Raw genomic sequence first — 20,000 nt, 5'->3', positions numbered from 1 at the left:
TCTAAGACAGAACATCGGATAATTGAATGCCCGAATCGGATCACTGAACGCCCAATTCGGATAATCGGCTAATTGAACGCAAAATACTCTAGTTGTCTTCAATTCTTCGTTCACGCTTCAATTGTCTCACTCGTTTACTAAGATTAGTCGCGTAACAATGGTCGCGTAGTCACGTGATAATGGTTGCGTCACAATAATTTCTGTCAAAGTAACGCGCGGAAACTCAAAAAACAGACTTTTCTCTTCTTTTAACTTTTCCTTTCCATCCCGTTTGTCACTTATCAGTCTCCTTTGCTCTTTAGTCGCGTAAGGGAGCAAAATCGAGAGTCGTTTTACTCTTCTCGCCAAGAAATTACAATTAAGTCGACCCCTCGAAAAGGGTCCCTTGCTTCAATTTTAGCGCATATGTTACGGAGTCAAAATTGCATTCATCTGGCATCGTCGTTTTGTCGATTTGTCTTTCTGTTTTGCCGTAAATCTATATGACAAGTGCTGACGTACGTATATAAATATATAAATATATAAATATATAAATATATAAATATATAAATATATAAATATATAAATATATAAATATATAAATATATAAATATACTAGTAAATGCTCGGTTAGCATTGTGTTTGGCGAGCGATGGTGTTCCGTCTTTACCAATTCGCGTAACAATGGTTGCGTTACGTAGCAATAGTTTCTGTCAAACAAACGCGTTGACTCAGGAAACAGACTTTCAGTTGCTCTTCTATAGTATTTTGCGTTCGATTATCCGAATCCGTTGTTCAATTATCCAAATCCGGTGTTCAGTTATCCTATTCAGGCGTTCAATTATCCGATTCATGCGTTCAATTATCCGTTGCTTACGGCTGTTGTGCAATATCATGGAAAACTGAATAACTTACATAGTCTGCGGTTGGGCAGCTGCTCAAATATCATCATTCATCAGCTGTATAGACGCAATAATTTGTAGACTTTTAGTTGCTCTTTTATAGTATTTTGCGTTCAGTTATACGAATGAGTTGGTCAATTATCCGAATTGGGCGTTCATTTACCCGTTGCCAGGGGCTGTTGTGCAATATCATGGAAAACTGAATAACTTACCTAGTCTGCGGTTGGGCAGCTGCTTAGACATCATCATTCATCAGCTGTCTAGTCGCAATAATTTTGTAATTAATCTTGACTTTAGTGTAAATATTTAGTATATGTTGTACGATAATTTCTTTTGCACTAATCTTGGTGTCCCACGTTCCCGCGGATGTCTAACTAAGCTGTTGTGAGTGAACTAAATTTACATATCTAGGAAGCCTACAACAACGCCTTGCTCCGTCAATCGTGGTGTAATCCGCATACTTTGTAAACAGCGCGTCCTGCGTGATACCATGCAACAGTCCATCATGCGTTGTAGCAGGTTCCTAGCTAATCAAGAGCTCGAATTTTACTGCTTCGCCTTCTCACCTTTCTTGAATCAATCATTTATTGTTCAGCTGAAACGTGAGTGAGCATCATCGAAAGACGTCATGAAAGAAATGTGCGCCGTTTTGACTTTACGTATCAGACTGAAACAATTATTTCTATAAATTTAGTACTTCTAAGACAGAACATCGGATAATTGAATACCTGAGTCGGATAATTGAATGCCTGAATGGGATAACTGAACGCCCAATTCGAATAACTGAACGCTCAATTCGGATAACTGATTGCCTGAATCGGATAATTGAACGCAAAATACTCTAGTTGTCTTCAATTTTTCGTTCACGCTTCAATTGTCTCACTCGTTTATTAGCTGAGATAGGCGCGTAACAATGGTCGCGTAGTCACGTGATAATGGTTGCGTCACAATAATTTCTGTCAAAGTAACGCGCGGAAACTCAAAAAACAGACTTTTCCCTTCTTTTAGCTTTTTTCTTTCCATTCCGTTTGTCACGTATCAGTCTCCTTTGCTCTTTAGTCGCGTAAGGGAACAAAATCGAGAGTCGTTTTACTCTTATCGTCACGAAATTACAATCGAGTCGACCCCTCGAAAGGGGACACGTTATTCAATTTTCGCGCATATGTTACGGAGTCAAAATTGCATTCATCTGGCATCGTGGTTTTTTCGATCCGCCTTTCCGTTTTACCGTAAATCTATATGACAAGTGCTGACGTACGCATATAAATATATAAATATATAAATATATAAATATATAAATATATAAATATATAAATATATAAATAAAATATATCTCGAGCTCAATTGACATGACAAGAGAGAGGCTCGCTTCGCTCGCCAATAAATAAAATATATCTCGAGCTCAATTGACATGACAAGAGAGAGGCTCGCTTCGCTCGCCAACTAGTAAATGCTCGGTTAGCATTGTGTTTGGCGAGCGATGGTGTTCTGTTTTTATTAGAGTGCATGATATGTTTGCGTTTAAGACATGGCACGTAGCCACGCCCAGCTCTTCGCAAAATCTTAGGACGTGACGCTCCTCTAGCCGTACAGTAACATACACCCAGCTAAACCCACGACGGTCATAACCGAAAGACCGAGAGATTTTTTGCCGACTCTGTGCAAACTTTCTTTCGTAAGCTAAGTCAAAAATTTCAAACGCACTGTAGCTGATCATGCGCAGTAAGAACATCTTTCATTGCTGCGCAGCCAACGACGCTATATTTCCTGAGCGGTTGTGCACCGCGAGGATACAGTACCAGAGCGATTAAGTGTGGTTACACAATGTTTTTCTGCCTTTTGCCCCACCTTTGGTGCTCTCCTTGCTACAGCATTACAATACAATTGCTCGATTTGCTGAAGTAGCACTCAGCTGTTGCAGCCTAGCATCTTCCTTCAACCTGTCATTGAGGCGACTGCTCTTGCTAGAGGTGGCTATTCGTTGAAATGGAAAGGGAGGAACAAATAGCAAGTCGTTGAGGCGACGAACACGTGAACATGCCACAAATGTCAACCCAGAAGCAAATTCCCTTTTTCCCACATCGATGACTACTTTATTGATTGTCATACCTTGGGCCTTATGAATGGTGATAGCCCAGGCTAGCTTAAGAGGCAGCTGAAGGCGAGAACACTGTTGGCTGGTTGAGAACCAGCTGCGACGAAGTGGAGTGATGGGGACAGTGCCGTCTGGGAGAGTAGGACCTGTGTAGTTGTCAAATTTTACGGTTACTGCTACAGGCAATTGCGGCGGATTCTGGCCATCCATATAACATATTGCAACTACTGTGCCAATGGCGCCATTTACCAAGCCAACTTCAACCCATAAATTGGCAGTAAGCATGACACGGGCTGCATGAGCAATGCAGACAATCGGCTCCAATCCACCTGCATCATCAGCCGAGGCCTTGCATGTATCTGCACCTGAATTGAGAGCCTTGATTGTGGCTACCGGGTAGTCACTCGCACGCAGCTTGCTGTTATTGTGCTCGGCAACAGCTTCGGTAGTGGTGTATAGATGCAGGGCACCAGTAAACGGTGCAATGTCTTCCACTTCAGCTGGCGTCTGTCTCATGAGATGTCTCCAATCATCAATGGTTGACTCAGCATTTCTCAAACGGAGAAGCAGGTTGCGGAAAATTTGTTGATCGGAATCTAGTCCAGCCTGCCTCATCACTTGATCTAGTACAATGGCACAATCGAACATACGATAGTTGGCACTTCCAAGATCAGACAGTTCTGTTCGAGACTCTGTAGTGTATAGAGGCAGATCCATGACAGGAGGTAACTGACCCCAGTCACCAATAAGTAAGCAGGAGCATCCACCGAAAAGTTCAGCTGCTCTGTAAGTAAAACAAAGTTGATAATATAAATGTAATTCAATCTATTTATAATATATATATATATATATATATATATATATATATATATATATATATATATATATATATATATATATATATATATATCTTTGCTCACCTGTGGGGAAACACCTGACGCAAGCGTCTGTCTACTTGACCAAAAAGCTTTCTGCCTACCATGGACATCTCATCAATGATGATGTATTCTACAGCTGCCAGTGATTCTTGGATGTTTCGAAGGCGGTTGCTCTCGAGCTCTTTAAAATCTCCTTTGATGGGAAGCCCTAACAGAGCGTGGAGGGTGTAGCCATCCACATTGAATGCAGCTACTCCAGTAGGGGCTGCGACACGAAGGCCGTTTCCCAGAAGACGTTTCAAGCACTGAATGAGGTATGACTTTCCAGTTCCAGCTGTACCAGAGACAATAATTCTGAGCGGCTGCTTGCATGATGATCCATTTTCAAAATGCTCACGGACAATGTTGTAAGCATGAAGCTGGTTGCCTTGAAGACGCTCAGGATCAGCGACCGTGTTTGTATGTTGAGGCACGTAAAACTGGCGGTGTTGAGCGATAAAGTGTGGCATTTTGTCAAGATTTTCATAAGTTTTGGCAGCTAGTGACCAGTCAACATGTCTTCTCTCATCGACTAAATTTAAAAACTGAGGTGCGTGCTGGCATAGCAGCATCCAATCCTGCACTGTGCTTGATACAATCTGGTTACTCTCCTCAGCTACTTGTTCCTATAATGTGCCAAGATTACCACAGTTGATATGCTAATTGTTTTAGACTCATTATAGAACGTAAACTTACCTCCTCTAGATTTGTTGCGCAATCTGTTCTTTCCATTGCCTCAAGTCGATGGATGTCATCTGCAAGGGATGGTGGAGAAGCACCCGATTGAAGAAAGAGGGAATATGCTGCAGCATAATTGTCTACCCCTTCTAGAAGTTGCTCCAGTCGTCGGAACGGCTGGTACATCATGAGCTTCTGCTTGCAATATTGCTCATAGTGTGAACCACTTGGATCTGGGGAGAAGTAAGGACGACAGATCACCACAACATCCTTTCTTCTTTGTATAAGACCATCGCCAACCCTTTTTGGAATTCTGTATTCTGAATGAACTGCAAGAGAGTGAGATCTTCAAACTGTTCAGTGCTGGGACGGGCAATATAGTGATCTACTTGGGAGTCGATGGTTACAGCTCTGTCGTTGTCTAGTTTGCTATCTACTTCCCGAGATCCATCCAGGCTCAGAGTGACAAAATCACGCGATGCTCTAAACATGGGCAGCTGCAAAAGTAGGTGACATGTTTCTTGTGCAGAATAGTCTCTCTGTCCAACACTATTAATCAGAAGTTTCTGCACTATTTTAAGGGGCGTCGCATCATCTTTAAGGCCCTTCATGATGTGGTTGTAGACTTCCCTCAAGGCTTTTGAGTGGGGTTCACTTTTGGTTGCATATTTAGCTACATACTCAATAACTCTATGTCTCGATACTACATACTGCATGTCGACATTGGCTCTCCAAGCAGACAGCTGCACGGGATTGTAGCTGTTGAGGAGAGTGTCATTACGTGCAGTCTGTACATGCAGCTCTCCATTCTCGGTAACAATAGCTGTCGTTGGCTGCAGTTGTTTTGGGTAGCCAAATCGACATTCTTGCTGGCCATTCCTCTTCTTGAGACAGTAAGCTGGTGAGCATCGTGTATGTCTTTGGCATGTAGCTATCAGGTCTATTAAGTCTACTTTGAGGTCTGCCACTTCCGAGTATAGTTTGTTGCAAACATGTTGAGGCTTAGTTTTTGGAGGCGGGGCATCCTTAGCATTGCTCCCATCAGCTGCAATGCTTGGGTTTATGGTGCTGGTGATTTTGTCAACAAAACTGGTGATCTCTTCGGTTGCTGAAATAACATCAAAATCGTTTTCACAGGCCAGCAACTGCTCTACATTTGGTGCGTCCTTAAACCATGCAACACCATGTACGTGTGGACTTCCGCGATGCTGCCACTCAAACCTGAACCAGTAGTCAGTAGTCCCAAGGATATCCACATAGAATGCATCTATAAACTTGCTGATGCGATTATAGAAGAAGAAATCAGCAACGGCCGGGTTTTCTGACACTGCAGAGCTGCGACTGGAAGAGCAATCTGAGTTGTCGGGGCAGATGAGACGAGCCAGCTCAGGCCACTGTGCATCTGCAGCACTGTGGGTAAAGAAAATTGTGGGCAGTCCCAGAGTGTCAACCATGGAAATAAGCCTTGTCCTCTGCTTAAACCAGTATTGGCTGGTACCACGCAGGCTGCTGGCATAGTGCAACACGCGATTGCTAAAGAGTTCTCCTGTACAGCCAACCATGTCTTTCAGTTCTTCCAGTGAGAGACGAGCATTTTGTGGATGCTGGTTGATAAAAATTCTGCCACTTTGCAGTGCACGCCACCTCATCTCTGTGTTCAGTGCAAAGTAGCGAAACCGTGGGTGTTTGGCAAACTGACCCTCTCCATACATCATCAGATGTTTAAAGTAGTTACCAATGGTTACTGCACGTTGTCGCGGGGCCACAAAATCGCCAGCACCAGTGGAAAGTAGTGTGGGGAAGGCACACGAAATGTAACCCTCGGTGGTGAACTCGTTGACAGGAGATTCACCTCTTGAAGGCCAGGGCACAGTTTCTTTGCAAGTCGATGACAGGCGCTCTAGTATAGAATTTTTAATACTTTCCTGCTCGGTGATCTTTCTGGCTGCAATTGGCACGAATGTGCCAATGTCATTGGGGTTGTCATCGTTCGCAGGTTGCTCGAGATCTTGTTGGTCATCAAATATTGTTTGTTCAACTGTGCAGAGTCCAGTCAAGTCTCCGTCAGTAGGCAGTTGTCTTACAGCAGCATGATCTACTTCAATGTTGTGGTAGTACTTGTTGTGCTGTTTCAGCCACAGAAGAGCACGCAACACTACCGATCTTCTTACTCTGAAGTCACGATGGAAGTTGTCATACCCTTCCTTTCTCACGACAAGGACATCTAGATCACGCGGAAGTCTCGGCAAACTGGTAGCTAAGGTAGTGATGTTTTGTGGCAAGTTGATGACGTTACCCCTGTAGCCGTACTGTCCATACCGAAGTCGGTAGACTGACATGAGAGGCATCACTGCTGAGATCAGCATTTCCTCTGCTTGTGATAAACCTTTTGTTTCATGCAATTAAAACAGTGATAAAGTCATTTTCATGAAACATGTAACTATCGTGTAGTAGTAATACTCACTGACCTGTAGTTCAGGTGGAACTGGTCCAGGACTCATGTTGTTTGCAGCAGAGTAGAGTTTTGGAGAAAGCTTGTCTCGACTACATCTAATGCACTCGTGTTGCGAAGTCAGCTTCATACTTGGAAATTTTTCCAAGCAAGTAGAACATGTGCAAATCTGTATGGAACACATTTCGTGATGGAATTTTATCATCTTTTCGTAAACATGCCTTTGTTCTATGAGGGGAGGCTTATCTCTTGGCAATCATCTCTGTTTTGGTGTAAACTTTCAAGTCTTTCAGCTCTCTCTTGAGAAGACTCGGTAGCCAGTCTCTGGTGTTGAGCAAGTTTCATGCGCTCTAGTCTCGCAGCTCTCGTTTCAGATGACTCATTTGCCAATCTCTTCCTCATGCCCTCCAGCCTGGCATCACTCTCTTCAGCTGACTCATTAGCCAACCTCTCACTCTGCAGAGCACGTGCATGCTCCAACCTGCAGAGATATAGCAATAAAGGTTTGAGTGGTCAAGTTAGAGTTGATTCACTATACATAGCTGACCTGGAACCTCTCTCTTGAGCTGACTCTTTAGCCAGTCTCGCAGTTTGTAAAGCACATAAATGCTCCAACCTGCAGAGGGAGAGCAATAATATTTGAGTGGTCTGGTTATCATTGATTCACTACATAGCTGACCTAGCACTTCTCTCTTTAGCTGACTCATTGGCCAACCTCTCACTCTGCAGATCACGGACATGCTCCAACCTGCAGAGATATAGCAATAAAGGTTTGATTGGTCAAGTTAAAATTGATTCATTATACACAACTGACCTGGAATCTCTTTCTTGAGCTGACTCTTTATCTAGTCTCGCAGTTTGTAAAGCACGTAGATGCTCCAGCCTGCAGAGGGAGAGCATTAATATTTGAGTGGTCTGGCTACCATTGATTCACTACATAGCTGACCTAGCACTTCTCTCTTCAGCCGACTCATTGGTCAACCTCTTACTCTGCAGATCACGGACATGCTCCAACCTGCAGAGATATAGCAATAAGGTGTCATTGGTCAAGTTAGAGTTGATTCACTATACACAGCTGACCTCGAATCTCTGTCTTGAGCTGACTCTTTATCTAGTCTCGCAGTTTGTAAAGCACGTAGATGCTCCAGCCTGCAGAGAGAGAGCATTAATATTTGAGTGGTCTGGTTATTTTTTATGTACTACACAACTGACTGTTTAGCCAGTCTGTCGGTCTGCAGAGCACGTACATGCTCCAACCTGCAGAGAGAGACCGATAGGAGTTTAAGTGGTCTGGTTAGTTGGGTTATTACACTGTTGACCTAGCACTTCTTTCTTGAGGTGACTCCCTGGCCAACGGACCGTTTAGTTTTATTAGTCGCAATGAAGTCGGCCTCTAGTGCCTAAGTTCGCGGTGTAATGGACGGTGCTGCATATTCTCTAGTCCGCGTGTCCCGCTTTACACACATGCAACATGCACTTCCACACTTGTCGAAACTAAACGCTTCGCTAGCAGACAAATACCGATCTCTGTCTACTATTACCTACACAATATTAAAATACTTAAAACACACAATTTAGAACTCAGCCTTGTAATCGAAGACCTGTGTACGTGCAACCTAGAGTACTGTACCTGTACATGGTATGTGCACTATAACTACAGTACATAGAAATTATCTTGCGTGTGCAAAACCGCAGTAGCAGATGTCATGCAGTAATTAGTGACACTGCCTACGGTATATAGATTTACAGCTAGTTGTCACACTATTCGCTTAATTAAACTGCTCACAAGGAAAACTGAAGACGTGCGCATTTATTTTAATTAAACTAACGTTCTGGCTCTCATTTCGTAATAACCTTCCTGTTCGATCTTTCTCTGACTCTGCCGCTCTTCTTCTAACGTAGTCCTTTCATTTCTTCAACAGCGTTTTACCCACTCGTTCACTATCGTTTCACTCACTGCTTTCTATTGAGCTAGTCGCACAGCAATGGTTTCGTAGTCGCGTAACAATGGTTGCGTAGCAATAATTTCTGTCAAAATAACGCGCGGAAACTCATAAAACAGACTTTGTCTTCTTCTAGCATTTTCTTTCCATTTTCTTTTGTCACGCTTCAGTCTTCTTTCCTCTTTTAGTAGCGTGTGGGAGCAAAATCGAGAGTCATTTCACTCTTATCGCCAAGAAATTGTAATTGAGTCGACCCCTCGAAAGGGGACCTCTGCTTCAATTTTTAACGCACATGTTACGGAGTCAAAATTGCATTCATCTGGCATCGTCGTTTTGCCGATTTGTCTTTCCGTTTTGCCGTAAACCCATATGACAAGTGCTGACGTATGAATATAAATATATAAATATATAAATATATAAATATATAAATATGTAAATATATAAATATATAAATATATAAATATATAAATATATAAATATATAAATATATAAATATGTAAATATATAAATATATAAATATATAAATATATAAATATATAAAGATATAAATATATAAATATATAAATATATAAATATATAAATATATAAATATATAAATATATAAATATATAAATATATAAATATATAAATATAATATATCTCGAGCTCAATTGACATGACAAGAGAGAGGCTCGCTTCGCTCGCCAATAATTGTTTCAGTCTGATACATAAAGTCAAAACCGCGCACATTTCTTTCATGACGTCTTTCTATGATGCTCACTCACGTTTCAGCTGAACAATAAATGATTGATTCAAGAAAGGTGGGAAGGCGAAGTAGTTCATGTCAAGATCAACCACTTCAGGGGCGGCGGAGCCGGGGGGGCTGGGGGGGCTAGAGCCCCCCCAACTTTATCAACTTTATGCTGTAGAATTTCTGCTTTCTGTAATGTTTACCCTTTCAGCCCCCTCAACTTTCAACTCGCTCCGCCGCCCCTGCACTTCCCTTGCCATTGCGCGCTTTTTGCTACAGAGTCTAGTCTGCGCGCAAACGCTAATGGCCGCGTGTGAACTACGTAGAAGGTCATCACTCCGCCAATTGTAGATCTCAGACTATAAGCCTACACGAAACCCGTCACCAACACTCCATAGACTTACCTTTTCAACATGCTTCAGTTGTCTGCAAGTGCTGGATATGCCACAAACACCAAACAATGGTCATAACATCCACTGTGGTACGTTTATTGGATTCGACTAACGCTAATCTGATTTTGAAGTTACGGGACACTTGATGACGTTCGGGGTGACAGTCGATGACGTTGGGGGTGACACTTAGTGAGCATTTAGTAAGGAGATATGACAGGAAGTAGGCGGGATGATCCCAGACTCTCTCGCGCCTGGAATTGTTATACGGGCACCGGACAAGACTAGCGCGAGAGAGTCTGGGGACGAGGCTTCTTACCTTTAGAGGTTTCGTGGCGTTCCTCCACGTAAGCGAAGCGTCTCGTCTCGAGTTTCAGACACCAAAACTGTTGCTGTTAAAATCATCGTATCAAGATCGAAAAATTATATGCTCCAGTTGAGCAACGTCACGCATGCGCGTCCGAGTGTAAACCAAACGCCGTTACTAGTTAGATTATTCTAACAACCCTACTGAGTGTAGCCACACTAAATTAATTTAAAAATAAAAATAAATTTTTATAATTATTTTAACAATGTCACTATATGCTCCTCCATGATGGGCAAGTGGTCCCGGCAGGTGAGCCCAACAATTAATATCAATATTTCAAATTAATTAATTTTATTTTATTATTTACTTTATTATTTATTTTACTATTTATATTATTATCTACATTATCATGTATTTTATTATTTATTTTATTATTTATATTATTATTTATTTTATTACTGATTTTATTATTTATTATTATTTATTTTATTATTTATATTATTTATTTATTTATTTACTATTATTATTTCTATTTTACTTAATTTTACTATTTATTTATTTAATTTTGAAAATAAAAATTTTTAAGTTAATTTTTAAAATTAAGTTTAATTAAATAAACTACAGCCACTGAAGTTGCCAAGCCACAAACCAAGCAGTTGCTCCAAAAACTTCTTTGAAAATTTTGACTAATAGAGTGAGGGAGAGATTCAAACAAAGCAGAGTTCAAGTGACTATCAACTTGTTAACAAGAGACATACTCAGTCTTTCTCTCAAGATAACAAACACAACAACAAACAATCAGTATTGAGATTGTCAGCTGTACTGCTGTAATCAGTGTCCATGATATTGTTGGGAAGAAATTAGAATTCATCGTGTCGAATGAGAGCCTCGCCAAAGTCGGTTGCTTGACTGCCGACGAAGACGTCGTACTTCTCAATGATTTCTTCCTCGGATAGTTTCTCATCCTAATGAGAGTGAATAAGGAGTTAGTATCCAATGTAGTTACAGACAGACTTGTGGACGGAAAAGATAAACACACACATGCACACACACGTGAGTGCACACACGCACGCACGCACACACACACACACACACACACACACACACACACACACACACACAGACACGCACTGACAGACACAGACAGACAGACAGACAGACACAGACAGACAGAAACAGACAGACAGACAGACAGACAGACAGACAGACAAACAGATTTGCAGTAATGGTGTCAACAAGCTCGTGTCCTACTGCACCCAGGTTTTTAGTCACTGATTGTCTCTGGGTTGCTGCTGCATGCTTGTAGTTTATAGCTCATTCTTAGCAAAGTGTTTAGTGTGTAGATTATGAACAAGATACATTTGAACTTAAGTACTTACTACCCTGAAAGAAGAAATTTGTGTGGGAGAAAAATTCATGCGATTTTGTGAGATCACAAGCACATCGCACAAAATAATTCCACATATATTTTCCCTTGCGCATCATCTTATTGCACATGGCCTTATTGTCGCACAAATTAATTCCGCACAAGTAGTGATGTTTCTAGAGAGCACAATTTTTCTCCCGCACAAATTTCTTCTTTCAGGTTATTTTGCTGAAATGTAATAGTCTTGTGTTCGAAACTATATGATGACAGACAGACAGACAGACAGACAAACGGACAGACACCAACCGACCGACAGACAGACAGACACACACACAACAACAACAACAGACGAATGAGCAAACAGACAGACAAACATACAGAAAGACAATCGTAAAACAATCATGTGAAAGAAAAATCCATACAAAAACTTCCACGTCAGAAATACGATTATCAAGTGCATACAGACAAAATTTCCATTCACTGTATCACACCTTGTTGCTGTCTGTTTCATACATGAGATGCTTGGCTTCTGCTTCTGCATGATTGTAGTTGTCTGGTAAAATCCATCGTTTGACCTCCTCCTTGTCCATTTTGCCATCCTTGTTCTCATCGCGATATTGACTGAATTGTTCGCGTTCGGTCTTCACCCACTCTGGTTCCTCAACTCCGTCCTCATGATCCTCAGGTGGATACATGTCACCTACACAATTCAGAGTTAACGCAAAAAAGGAACAAACAGTGTGCATATGCTATGTATCCCGCTTGGACATAAACACTGTGCACACACACGCATGCACAACACATGTGCGCGCACACACACACACTCTCTCTCTCTCTCTCTCTCTCTCACACACACACACACACACACACACACACACACACACACACACACTTGTTAAACTGACCCACATATTCTTCTAGTGACAAGTATCCATCTTTGTCTTTATCTATGTCTTCCATAGTCTCCTAGCAATGACAAAAACAAAAAATTTCAAACGCACACTACACCCAACATACAGACAATCCCACAGTTGAATAACAGATATCAATCAATACAACTAAACACTCGCACAAAATATCTACATATGTAAACAACGCGACAAACAAATACTAATGATTAAAACATTGATATCAAACTGAAGGATGACCAACCAAAGGTAACCAAACAAACAAATGTACAAAGACAACACACACACACACACACACACACACACACACACACACACACACACACACACACACACACGAAACCAACACACACACACACACACACACACACACACACACACACACACACACACACACACACACAAATGGACACACACACACACACACACACACAAATGGACACACACACACACACACACTGACAGACACAGACAGACAGACAGACAGACAGACAGACAGACAGACAGACAGACAGACACACACACACACACACACACACACACACACACACACACACAATCTCTATGTAATACGTTTTATTTCGGCTGTCACTTACTTCCACAACTACATCCTTCATGTGGTCAGACTCTTCCGGATGTAAGTAGCTACGATATTCCTCACGAGAAAGCTTCTGGTCGCCATTCTGATCAGCTTTCTCCCAACGTCGTTTATCACGTCGAACCATGTCCTTGTAGTTGTAGTCAGTCTTCTCTGCAAGCTCATTTTCTGCACAAATACAGGAGATAAGTAGTGCATATGACTATACGCTATGAAGCTCAAATGTGCTGATTAATGTATTACCTCACTTAGAACAGACACGTCCCTATAGGTGAGGATTAGCAAATGTGTGACCAATACATTCGGACTAAACTTAAAGGAGCATGCCCTTATAGCAAGGTAATCTTGGACACCCAGACCTTAGTACATTGCTAGCAAAATCGTAGCCTTGGAAACCCAGACCTCAGCAACACAAGTGTCAGGATCTACAATCTAGACACAGTGACACTAGAAAGCCTGTGTGTGTGTGTGTGTGTGTGTGTGTGTGTGTGTGTGTGTGTGTGTGTGTGTGTGTGTGTGTGTGTGTGTGTGTGTGTGTTCAAAGTAAACTCTCAAATGCTGCAGCGGAGAAAGGCGATCAAACAGCTGCTTGTCTGCTGCGCCCACTGGTGGATCATGCCACAAAATGGTCAATTTCCTGCTGATTGAAACTATCTGTTTCATGCCTGGGTTTCACTCTAACTGCGAATCAAATATATTCTCTACTAGCAGACCGAAGTGAGTCATGAATGAGACATCTGTTGTTACTACAGTGGCAATCAAAACCATGGGTATCTTCCTACCACAATCATAGTATCTACCAAGAAGGACCAGTGTACACAGAGCATAAACAGCACATACACATAGTACCTACATTCACGCAATTGGTAAACTGCTAGGCTCTCCTACAACAAGATTTTGCTGCGTAGTACAGTGTACCGTAGTTCAAAATGTGTGGGCGTTCTTTGATTTGATTCAAGACCTTTTCTGCAGGGTGTGGCACTAACGACATCATCGTGTCACACGAGACACTGAGGTGCTACTTTAATGTCTGAACGTCGATTAACCACTCGAGCCTAAAGCATAAGCAACAATTTTCTTTTCGTACTGGCGTGTATAGTGATGCATCAAATCAGCTGAGGCTTCATTAGGACCCGGCTATTGTGGCCTCATACACAAAGCAGAATTTTTCTAGAATTCAAGGACCTACAGTAACAGTCCAAAGTAACTGCAAGGTGAGATAAAAATATTACAAAAGAAGAAGCAGGCGTGGATCCAGCATTCAAGTTTGATTAGACCAAGTTAATATTAATAAAAAATTTACACTAAAGTGCTAAACCCTCAGCTGCTACGTAGCTGTTCTCTTGTTCATTAGTTCTACACCAGTTACAATGTAGTTACTGTTTTCTCACTAAACAGTTACGTGTAACTAATTAGCAGATTAGCTCCAGTGAAGTGTTGTTGACGTAGCAACGTAGCAACGTGCGTCATTGCACACACTTGGATAATTGGTGGCATCCCCTCTTGTGACAATTTAGCACATACTTTAGTATACTTACGACCTTGATATGCAGAAACCTTAGCCTCATCTATAGGCCATGCCCTCCTATGTGAGGTAATATGGTAAGCAATAATTATCTACTTGTATGCAATTATCTGCATCTGTGTGCCAATGCATGTGTTAGTATTGTCAGCTTGTGAACTATCCTATGAGAGTCATTGATGCGTGCTTGTTTCCATCTGCTGTGTCTTACAGTTACTGTCCGTGTTTTTGTGCGTCTTGTGCCTCTGTTTAATTTTTACATGAGAAAGACAGACAGATGGACAAACAGACACACAAATGGACAAACAGACAGACAGACAGACAGATGGACAAACAGACAGACAGACATATGAACACACACACAAAAAGACAAATGGACATACAGACAAACAGACAGACAGACAAACAAACATATTGACAAACAAATGGACAGAAAAACAAACAGATAGACTGATACCCCTTGTCTTCGAGCACTTTGGAAGATGGGAAGTAAAAGGGTTTCAATATCTGCAACATCTATCTCGCAGTTCAGTCAATAAGGAGAGCAAACCAGATGCCCCAGAATTCTTGGACTATTGGAGGAAGAGATTTGCTGTCCAACTCCAAAAATGCAACAGCAAGACCCTTACAAGGTTCTCAACAAATACAGCTGCAGGAACACTTCAGCTCTCAGTGGACAGTCAAACACATCTAGAGACCGGTACCATAGGTCCCTTTCGTCTAGTCATAATGTGTATGTGTATTTAGTGCGTATATAGTGCGCATTGTAGTTTTAACCAGTTTTCATGTATGTGTACTACATGTAATGGACACGTAGATTAGCTATTGCTTTGGCGCTATAGTTCATTTATGAAAAATATATGTATTGACAGACAGACAGACAGACATATGGACAGACAGACACACAGACAGACATATGGACAGCCAGACAGACAGAGCAGTGTTCTCCCCTGGCATCTCAAGACGTGGCGGCCCGCCACGCCTTGGCTAAGTTTTACAAGGACACGCCTAATCCCGCCATCCCTTGGCTAACGCCGCCACGCCTTGACTTATGCCTGTCACGCCTTACTATCTATATGCTAGGCAAGAAATGGGAGACCAGTGGTTCGGATTCCCGTCTAGACGAATAGAACACCTGTTGTTGTTGTGGAAAGTCCAAAAGCAACGTCATAGAAACCGCTATGTCCAAAATATACTTATGACGTTGTTTCGAATTCGATTCAACGTCATTTGATGGCATATTCACCCACATTCCAATTCGTATGTGCGTCACGCCCTTGCCAGCCGTTTGTGCCGTGCAGTCGTTATTGGTGCGTTGAAAGAATACAAAGTCGCAAGACAAAGTACATCAATGCGTCAATTGTGTTGTTGAAGTGATAGCCCAATTTCTCGTTCTTGTAGTGGCGTTTTTGGCACATACGGAAGCCAATCTGGGAGGCATTACCCTACACAAGATGTAAGACAATGCACTGATTACAGACGCCAAAACGCGCTTGAACGGCATCGGCCCAAAGCCAAAGTTAGCGAAAGCATTGCTCAGGTTAGTCTAGACACGTTCACAGTTTCGACTTGTAGATCTCAGCGAGCATGCCGATGCGCTGCGCACATCTCTAGCGTCGATATCGACATGGAAAATTGTCACCAACTGCTTAGCGAACTTGTCTATTAGTGCTAAGTTACTAACAAAAGCTATTACAATCGATTTTGTGATTTGTATTGGCTTGGAATAATTGGGAGGCGCAGGTTTTCGACGCGCAGGTTTTCGACATGCAGATTAGAAAGTAGCCCGGATGAAAAGCGGGGTTAATGATAGCTTGCTTGTGTTGTACTCTGTCCACGCATAGAAATGTTGTACAGCTAACATTTTAGACCAAACACAAGCACCCTATGTTGCTCTAGCACTGCACCACAAAGCCAACAAACCCCACTCAGATGACCACACTCACGTTTGAAACAACCGCGCCCACAAGTGCATCCCATTTAGCCACGCCTACACCACCACGCCTTTGAGATATTCTGGGGAGAACACTGCAGAGACATATGAACAGACAGACAGACATATGGACAGACAGACAAACATATGGACAGACAGACAGACAGACAGACAGACAGACATATGGACAGACAGACAGAGACATATGGACAGAGAGACAGACAGACATATGACCAGACATATGGACAGACAGACAGACAGACAAAGACAGACAGACAGACATATGGACAGACAGACAGACAGACATACGGACAGACAAACAGACATATAGACAGACATCTCCACTTGTCGGTCACCTGTTTGTCTATCTGTTCATCGTCTGTCTGACAATCTGACAGTCAGTATTCACTCCTCATACATGACACGTTACTAAAATCTAGCAGTTGACTACGTCTCGTACTACATTAGAAATTTACCTGACTCGTATCCATATGTAGTCTTCATGTATTCAGCCCATGTCAATGCACCATCGTCGTCCTTGTCGTGATCTCTCCACTGACGGTCAGTGTCGTCCCAGATGTATTTGTTCTGAGTGTAGTCGACCCATTCCTTCAATTCCTGCTCCGTTACAAACCCGTCCTTGTCCTTGTCAATCTTCCTCACAATAATTCTAGAACAATGCACTTTTAGTGTGTGTGTGTGTGTGTGTGTGTGTGTGTGTGTGTGTGTGTGTGTGTGTTTGTGTGTGTGTGTTTGTGTGTGTGTGTGTGTGTGTTTGTGTGTGTGTGTGTGTTTGTGTGTGTGTGTGTGTGTGTGTGTGTGTGTGTGTGTGTGTGTTTGTGTGTGTGTGTGTGTGTGTGTGTGTGTGTGTGTGTGTGTGTGTGTGTGTCCGCCCTCCAGCCCGCTTGCGGCCAGCTAGCCCGCTTGCGGCCAGCCAGCCAGCCCGCCCGCCCGCCCACCAACCCGCAAAAACAAGCAACGTGGCACCTATTAATATCAACTCCAACTACCTCAATCTGTTTCTCGACTCTTCTGGACTCAATTGATCAAATGTCTTTGCTTCATCTTTCCCGAGAAACGCCTCGTGATCATAATCCGGATTGTGCTCTCCTTCTAAATCGTGCTCAACATCAGAAAGTTTTTGTTCCTCGTGAACGCGTTTCTTGGCGCTCTCCGTATCAGTTGGCTTAGCCAGTGCTATCACTAAGGACACGCTAATGACAAACAACGACAAGATTCTCGCCATTCTCGAATGCAAAGTGTGACCAGGAGGATATGAGTGGAGCTTTAGTAGATAAAACATACGGGAGTGTGTGCGGTTGCCACGTGTACTCGCTCTGATTGGTCGAAATGCGCCACGTTGGCGCTTCCGGATTGAACAATGTTTATGGATTGCGATTGGTGATTGGTGATTGAGGTGAAGTCGAGAGTGTAGTAGGTGGAGCTTGTCTAGTCCAATCTTCACAACTAATTTCTCACAACCACCTCTAATGCTCACTGTATACATTAGCTAGAGTACAGTGTACAGTATGGTGTGTGTGTGTGTGTGTGTGTGTGTGTGTGTGTGTGTGTGTGTGTGTGTGTGTGTGTGTGTGCCAGTCAGCTGAGCAACAAATATATCTTTTTATGTCTTTGGATCCTTCAGAAGGCATCAAGATATAGCATGTCACAAGTGTGATGCAATTCAATTAATTAATATAATAGAGGAAAATTGAGTCATTAGTTCAGGCCATCTTTGTGGCCACGCCACAAGACCACAAGACGGAAGGAACATCATCATCATCATCATCATCATCATCATTGTGTGTGTGTGTGTGTGTGTGTGTGTGTGTGTGTGTGTGTGTGTGTGTGTGTGTGTGTGTGTGTGTGTGTGTGTGTCTGTGTGTGTCTGTGTGTGTGTGTCTGTGTGTGTCTGTGTGTCTCTGTGTGTGTGTGTGTGTGTGTGTGTGTGTGTCTGTCTGTCTGTCTGTCTGTCTGTCTGTCTGTCTGTGTGTGTCTGTCTGTCTGTGTGTCTGTGTGTGTCTGTGTGTGTGTGTGTGTGTGTGTGTGTCTGTGCATCTGTGTGTGTCTGTGCATCTGTGTGTGTCTGTGTGTCTGTGTGTGTGTGTGTGTCTATGTGTGTGTCTGTCTGTCTGTGTGTGTGTGTGTGTGTGTGTGTGTGTGTGTGTGTGTGTGTGTCTGTGTGTGTGTGTGTGTGTGTGTGTGTGTGTGTCTGTGTGTGTGTCTGTGTGTGTGTCTGTGTGTCTTTGTCTGTGTGTGTCTGTGTGTGTGTGTGTGTGTGTGTGTGTGTGTGTGTGTGTGTGTCTGTGTGTGTGTGTCCAGTCACCACTGCATGCACTACAAGCACAGCCACACTATGAATTCCACCAAACTATTTTCCTACTTACAGTGTGCATAGGGTGGGATCAAACGTTGACATTGATCATGCAATGCGTGCTCTTATTACACAGACATTGTTTGACACATGCAGCTTGTTCTATAGATTCTAAACTTTTCAGTAGTTTATCAGAGGAAAGGATTCATAATTTTCATGCTCTCACTGTCTGTAACTCAAAGAAATAGAAGCAGAGAAGATGTAAAACGAGATCGACGTCAAGCAATCAAGTCAAGCTAGAGAGAAAAACAACTTCTACAGTTCATCACGCCATGTGAGAGCTTCACCAAATTCGGTCGCTTGACTTCCCACAAATAGGTCATACTTTTCAATGATTTCACTCTCACTCAATTTGTTATCCTGAAACAAAGAAATTCAATATCATTAGTTACAGACATCTAAGCACCCCGCCCACATGAAAACACAGTTTCAGAATACTAACTCAGTAGTATGATTGTAAACATCGACATGTATGTTATCTAAAACCAATATCAATGAGTCATCAGAGGACAGCAAATTATATCGTAGTCATTACATTGTGAAAATATTTGAGACCTAATGAGTTGGTTACATTATGCTCATGAGTTATGCAACGATATCCCACAAAAGTATAATTAATTAATCAATTATTAACTAATTAATTATTAATTAACTAATTAGTAAACTAATTAATTACTATTAATGTCAACAAAGTAGAGCAAATGTGTCTTTGAATCTTGCTATGTAAGGAATACTACTCAGCCAACTCAGAGATGTTCAGTTGCAGTGCAACAATTCCAAACCAACGAACACATCAGATTATTAGTTAAGGGCACAGTCTGCACACACACACACACACACACACACACACACACACACACACACACACACACACACACACACACACACACACACACACACACACACA

At 42.3% G+C, this 20,000-nt stretch overlaps 4 protein-coding genes across 4 annotated transcripts in view; all 4 read right to left on the bottom strand.

Moving 5' to 3' along the window:
• Window positions 1-2,476: 2,476 nt before the first annotated feature.
• LOC134188595 (ATP-dependent DNA helicase PIF1-like) lies at window positions 2,477-4,757 on the bottom strand. Its single transcript, XM_062656762.1, has 3 exons — window positions 4,590-4,757; window positions 3,897-4,519; window positions 2,477-3,760 (listed from the first exon to the last, which is right to left on the bottom strand). The coding sequence occupies exons 1-3, from the start codon at window positions 4,755-4,757 to the stop codon at window positions 2,755-2,757; spliced, it is 1,797 nt and encodes a 598-aa protein (XP_062512746.1). The 3' UTR covers window positions 2,477-2,754.
• Window positions 4,758-4,828: 71 nt separating this feature from the next.
• LOC134188594 (uncharacterized) lies at window positions 4,829-6,919 on the bottom strand. Its single transcript, XM_062656761.1, has one exon. It carries the CDS (start codon window positions 6,917-6,919, stop codon window positions 4,829-4,831), a length of 2,091 nt encoding a protein of 696 aa, XP_062512745.1.
• Window positions 6,920-11,048: 4,129 nt separating this feature from the next.
• LOC134189090 (calumenin-like) lies at window positions 11,049-18,025 on the bottom strand. Its single transcript, XM_062657320.1, has 6 exons — window positions 17,730-18,025; window positions 17,196-17,389; window positions 13,263-13,432; window positions 12,664-12,724; window positions 12,250-12,458; window positions 11,049-11,357 (listed from the first exon to the last, which is right to left on the bottom strand). The coding sequence occupies exons 1-6, from the start codon at window positions 18,020-18,022 to the stop codon at window positions 11,253-11,255; spliced, it is 1,032 nt and encodes a 343-aa protein (XP_062513304.1). The 5' UTR covers window positions 18,023-18,025; the 3' UTR covers window positions 11,049-11,252.
• A 1,105-nt stretch (window positions 18,026-19,130) lies between these two features.
• LOC134189092 (calumenin-like) overlaps window positions 19,131-20,000 on the bottom strand; it is a 4,106-nt gene continuing 3,236 nt past the window's right edge. The window contains exon 6 of the mRNA XM_062657323.1: window positions 19,131-19,453. Coding sequence (XP_062513307.1) covers window positions 19,349-19,453 — 105 coding nt within the window. The 3' untranslated portion in view covers window positions 19,131-19,348. The remainder of the gene's footprint in view (window positions 19,454-20,000) is intronic.

This window comes from Corticium candelabrum, chromosome 13 (genome assembly GCF_963422355.1).
Source record: "Corticium candelabrum chromosome 13, ooCorCand1.1, whole genome shotgun sequence".
NCBI classification, from domain to species: domain Eukaryota; kingdom Metazoa; phylum Porifera; class Homoscleromorpha; order Homosclerophorida; family Plakinidae; genus Corticium; species Corticium candelabrum.
This window is presented reverse-complemented; position numbering and strand designations above follow the sequence as displayed.

Coding starts and splice junctions, on each gene's coding strand:
- LOC134188595 (XM_062656762.1), bottom strand. CDS start 4,757: ATGTACCAGCCGTTCCGACGACTGGAGCAACTTCTAGAAGGGGTAGAC. Junction 4,520..4,589: donor GCGCAACAAATCTAGAGGAG/GTAAGTTTACGT, acceptor GGCACATTATAG/GAACAAGTAGCTGAGGAGAG. Junction 3,761..3,896: donor CGTCAGGTGTTTCCCCACAG/GTGAGCAAAGAT, acceptor TTTTACTTACAG/AGCAGCTGAACTTTTCGGTG.
- LOC134188594 (XM_062656761.1), bottom strand. CDS start 6,919: ATGCCTCTCATGTCAGTCTACCGACTTCGGTATGGACAGTACGGCTAC.
- LOC134189090 (XM_062657320.1), bottom strand. CDS start 18,022: ATGTTTTATCTACTAAAGCTCCACTCATATCCTCCTGGTCACACTTTG. Junction 13,433..17,195: donor TACATATGGATACGAGTCAG/GTAAATTTCTAA, acceptor GTATTTGTGCAG/AAAATGAGCTTGCAGAGAAG. Junction 11,358..12,249: donor ATGAAACAGACAGCAACAAG/GTGTGATACAGT, acceptor CACTCTCATTAG/GATGAGAAACTATCCGAGGA.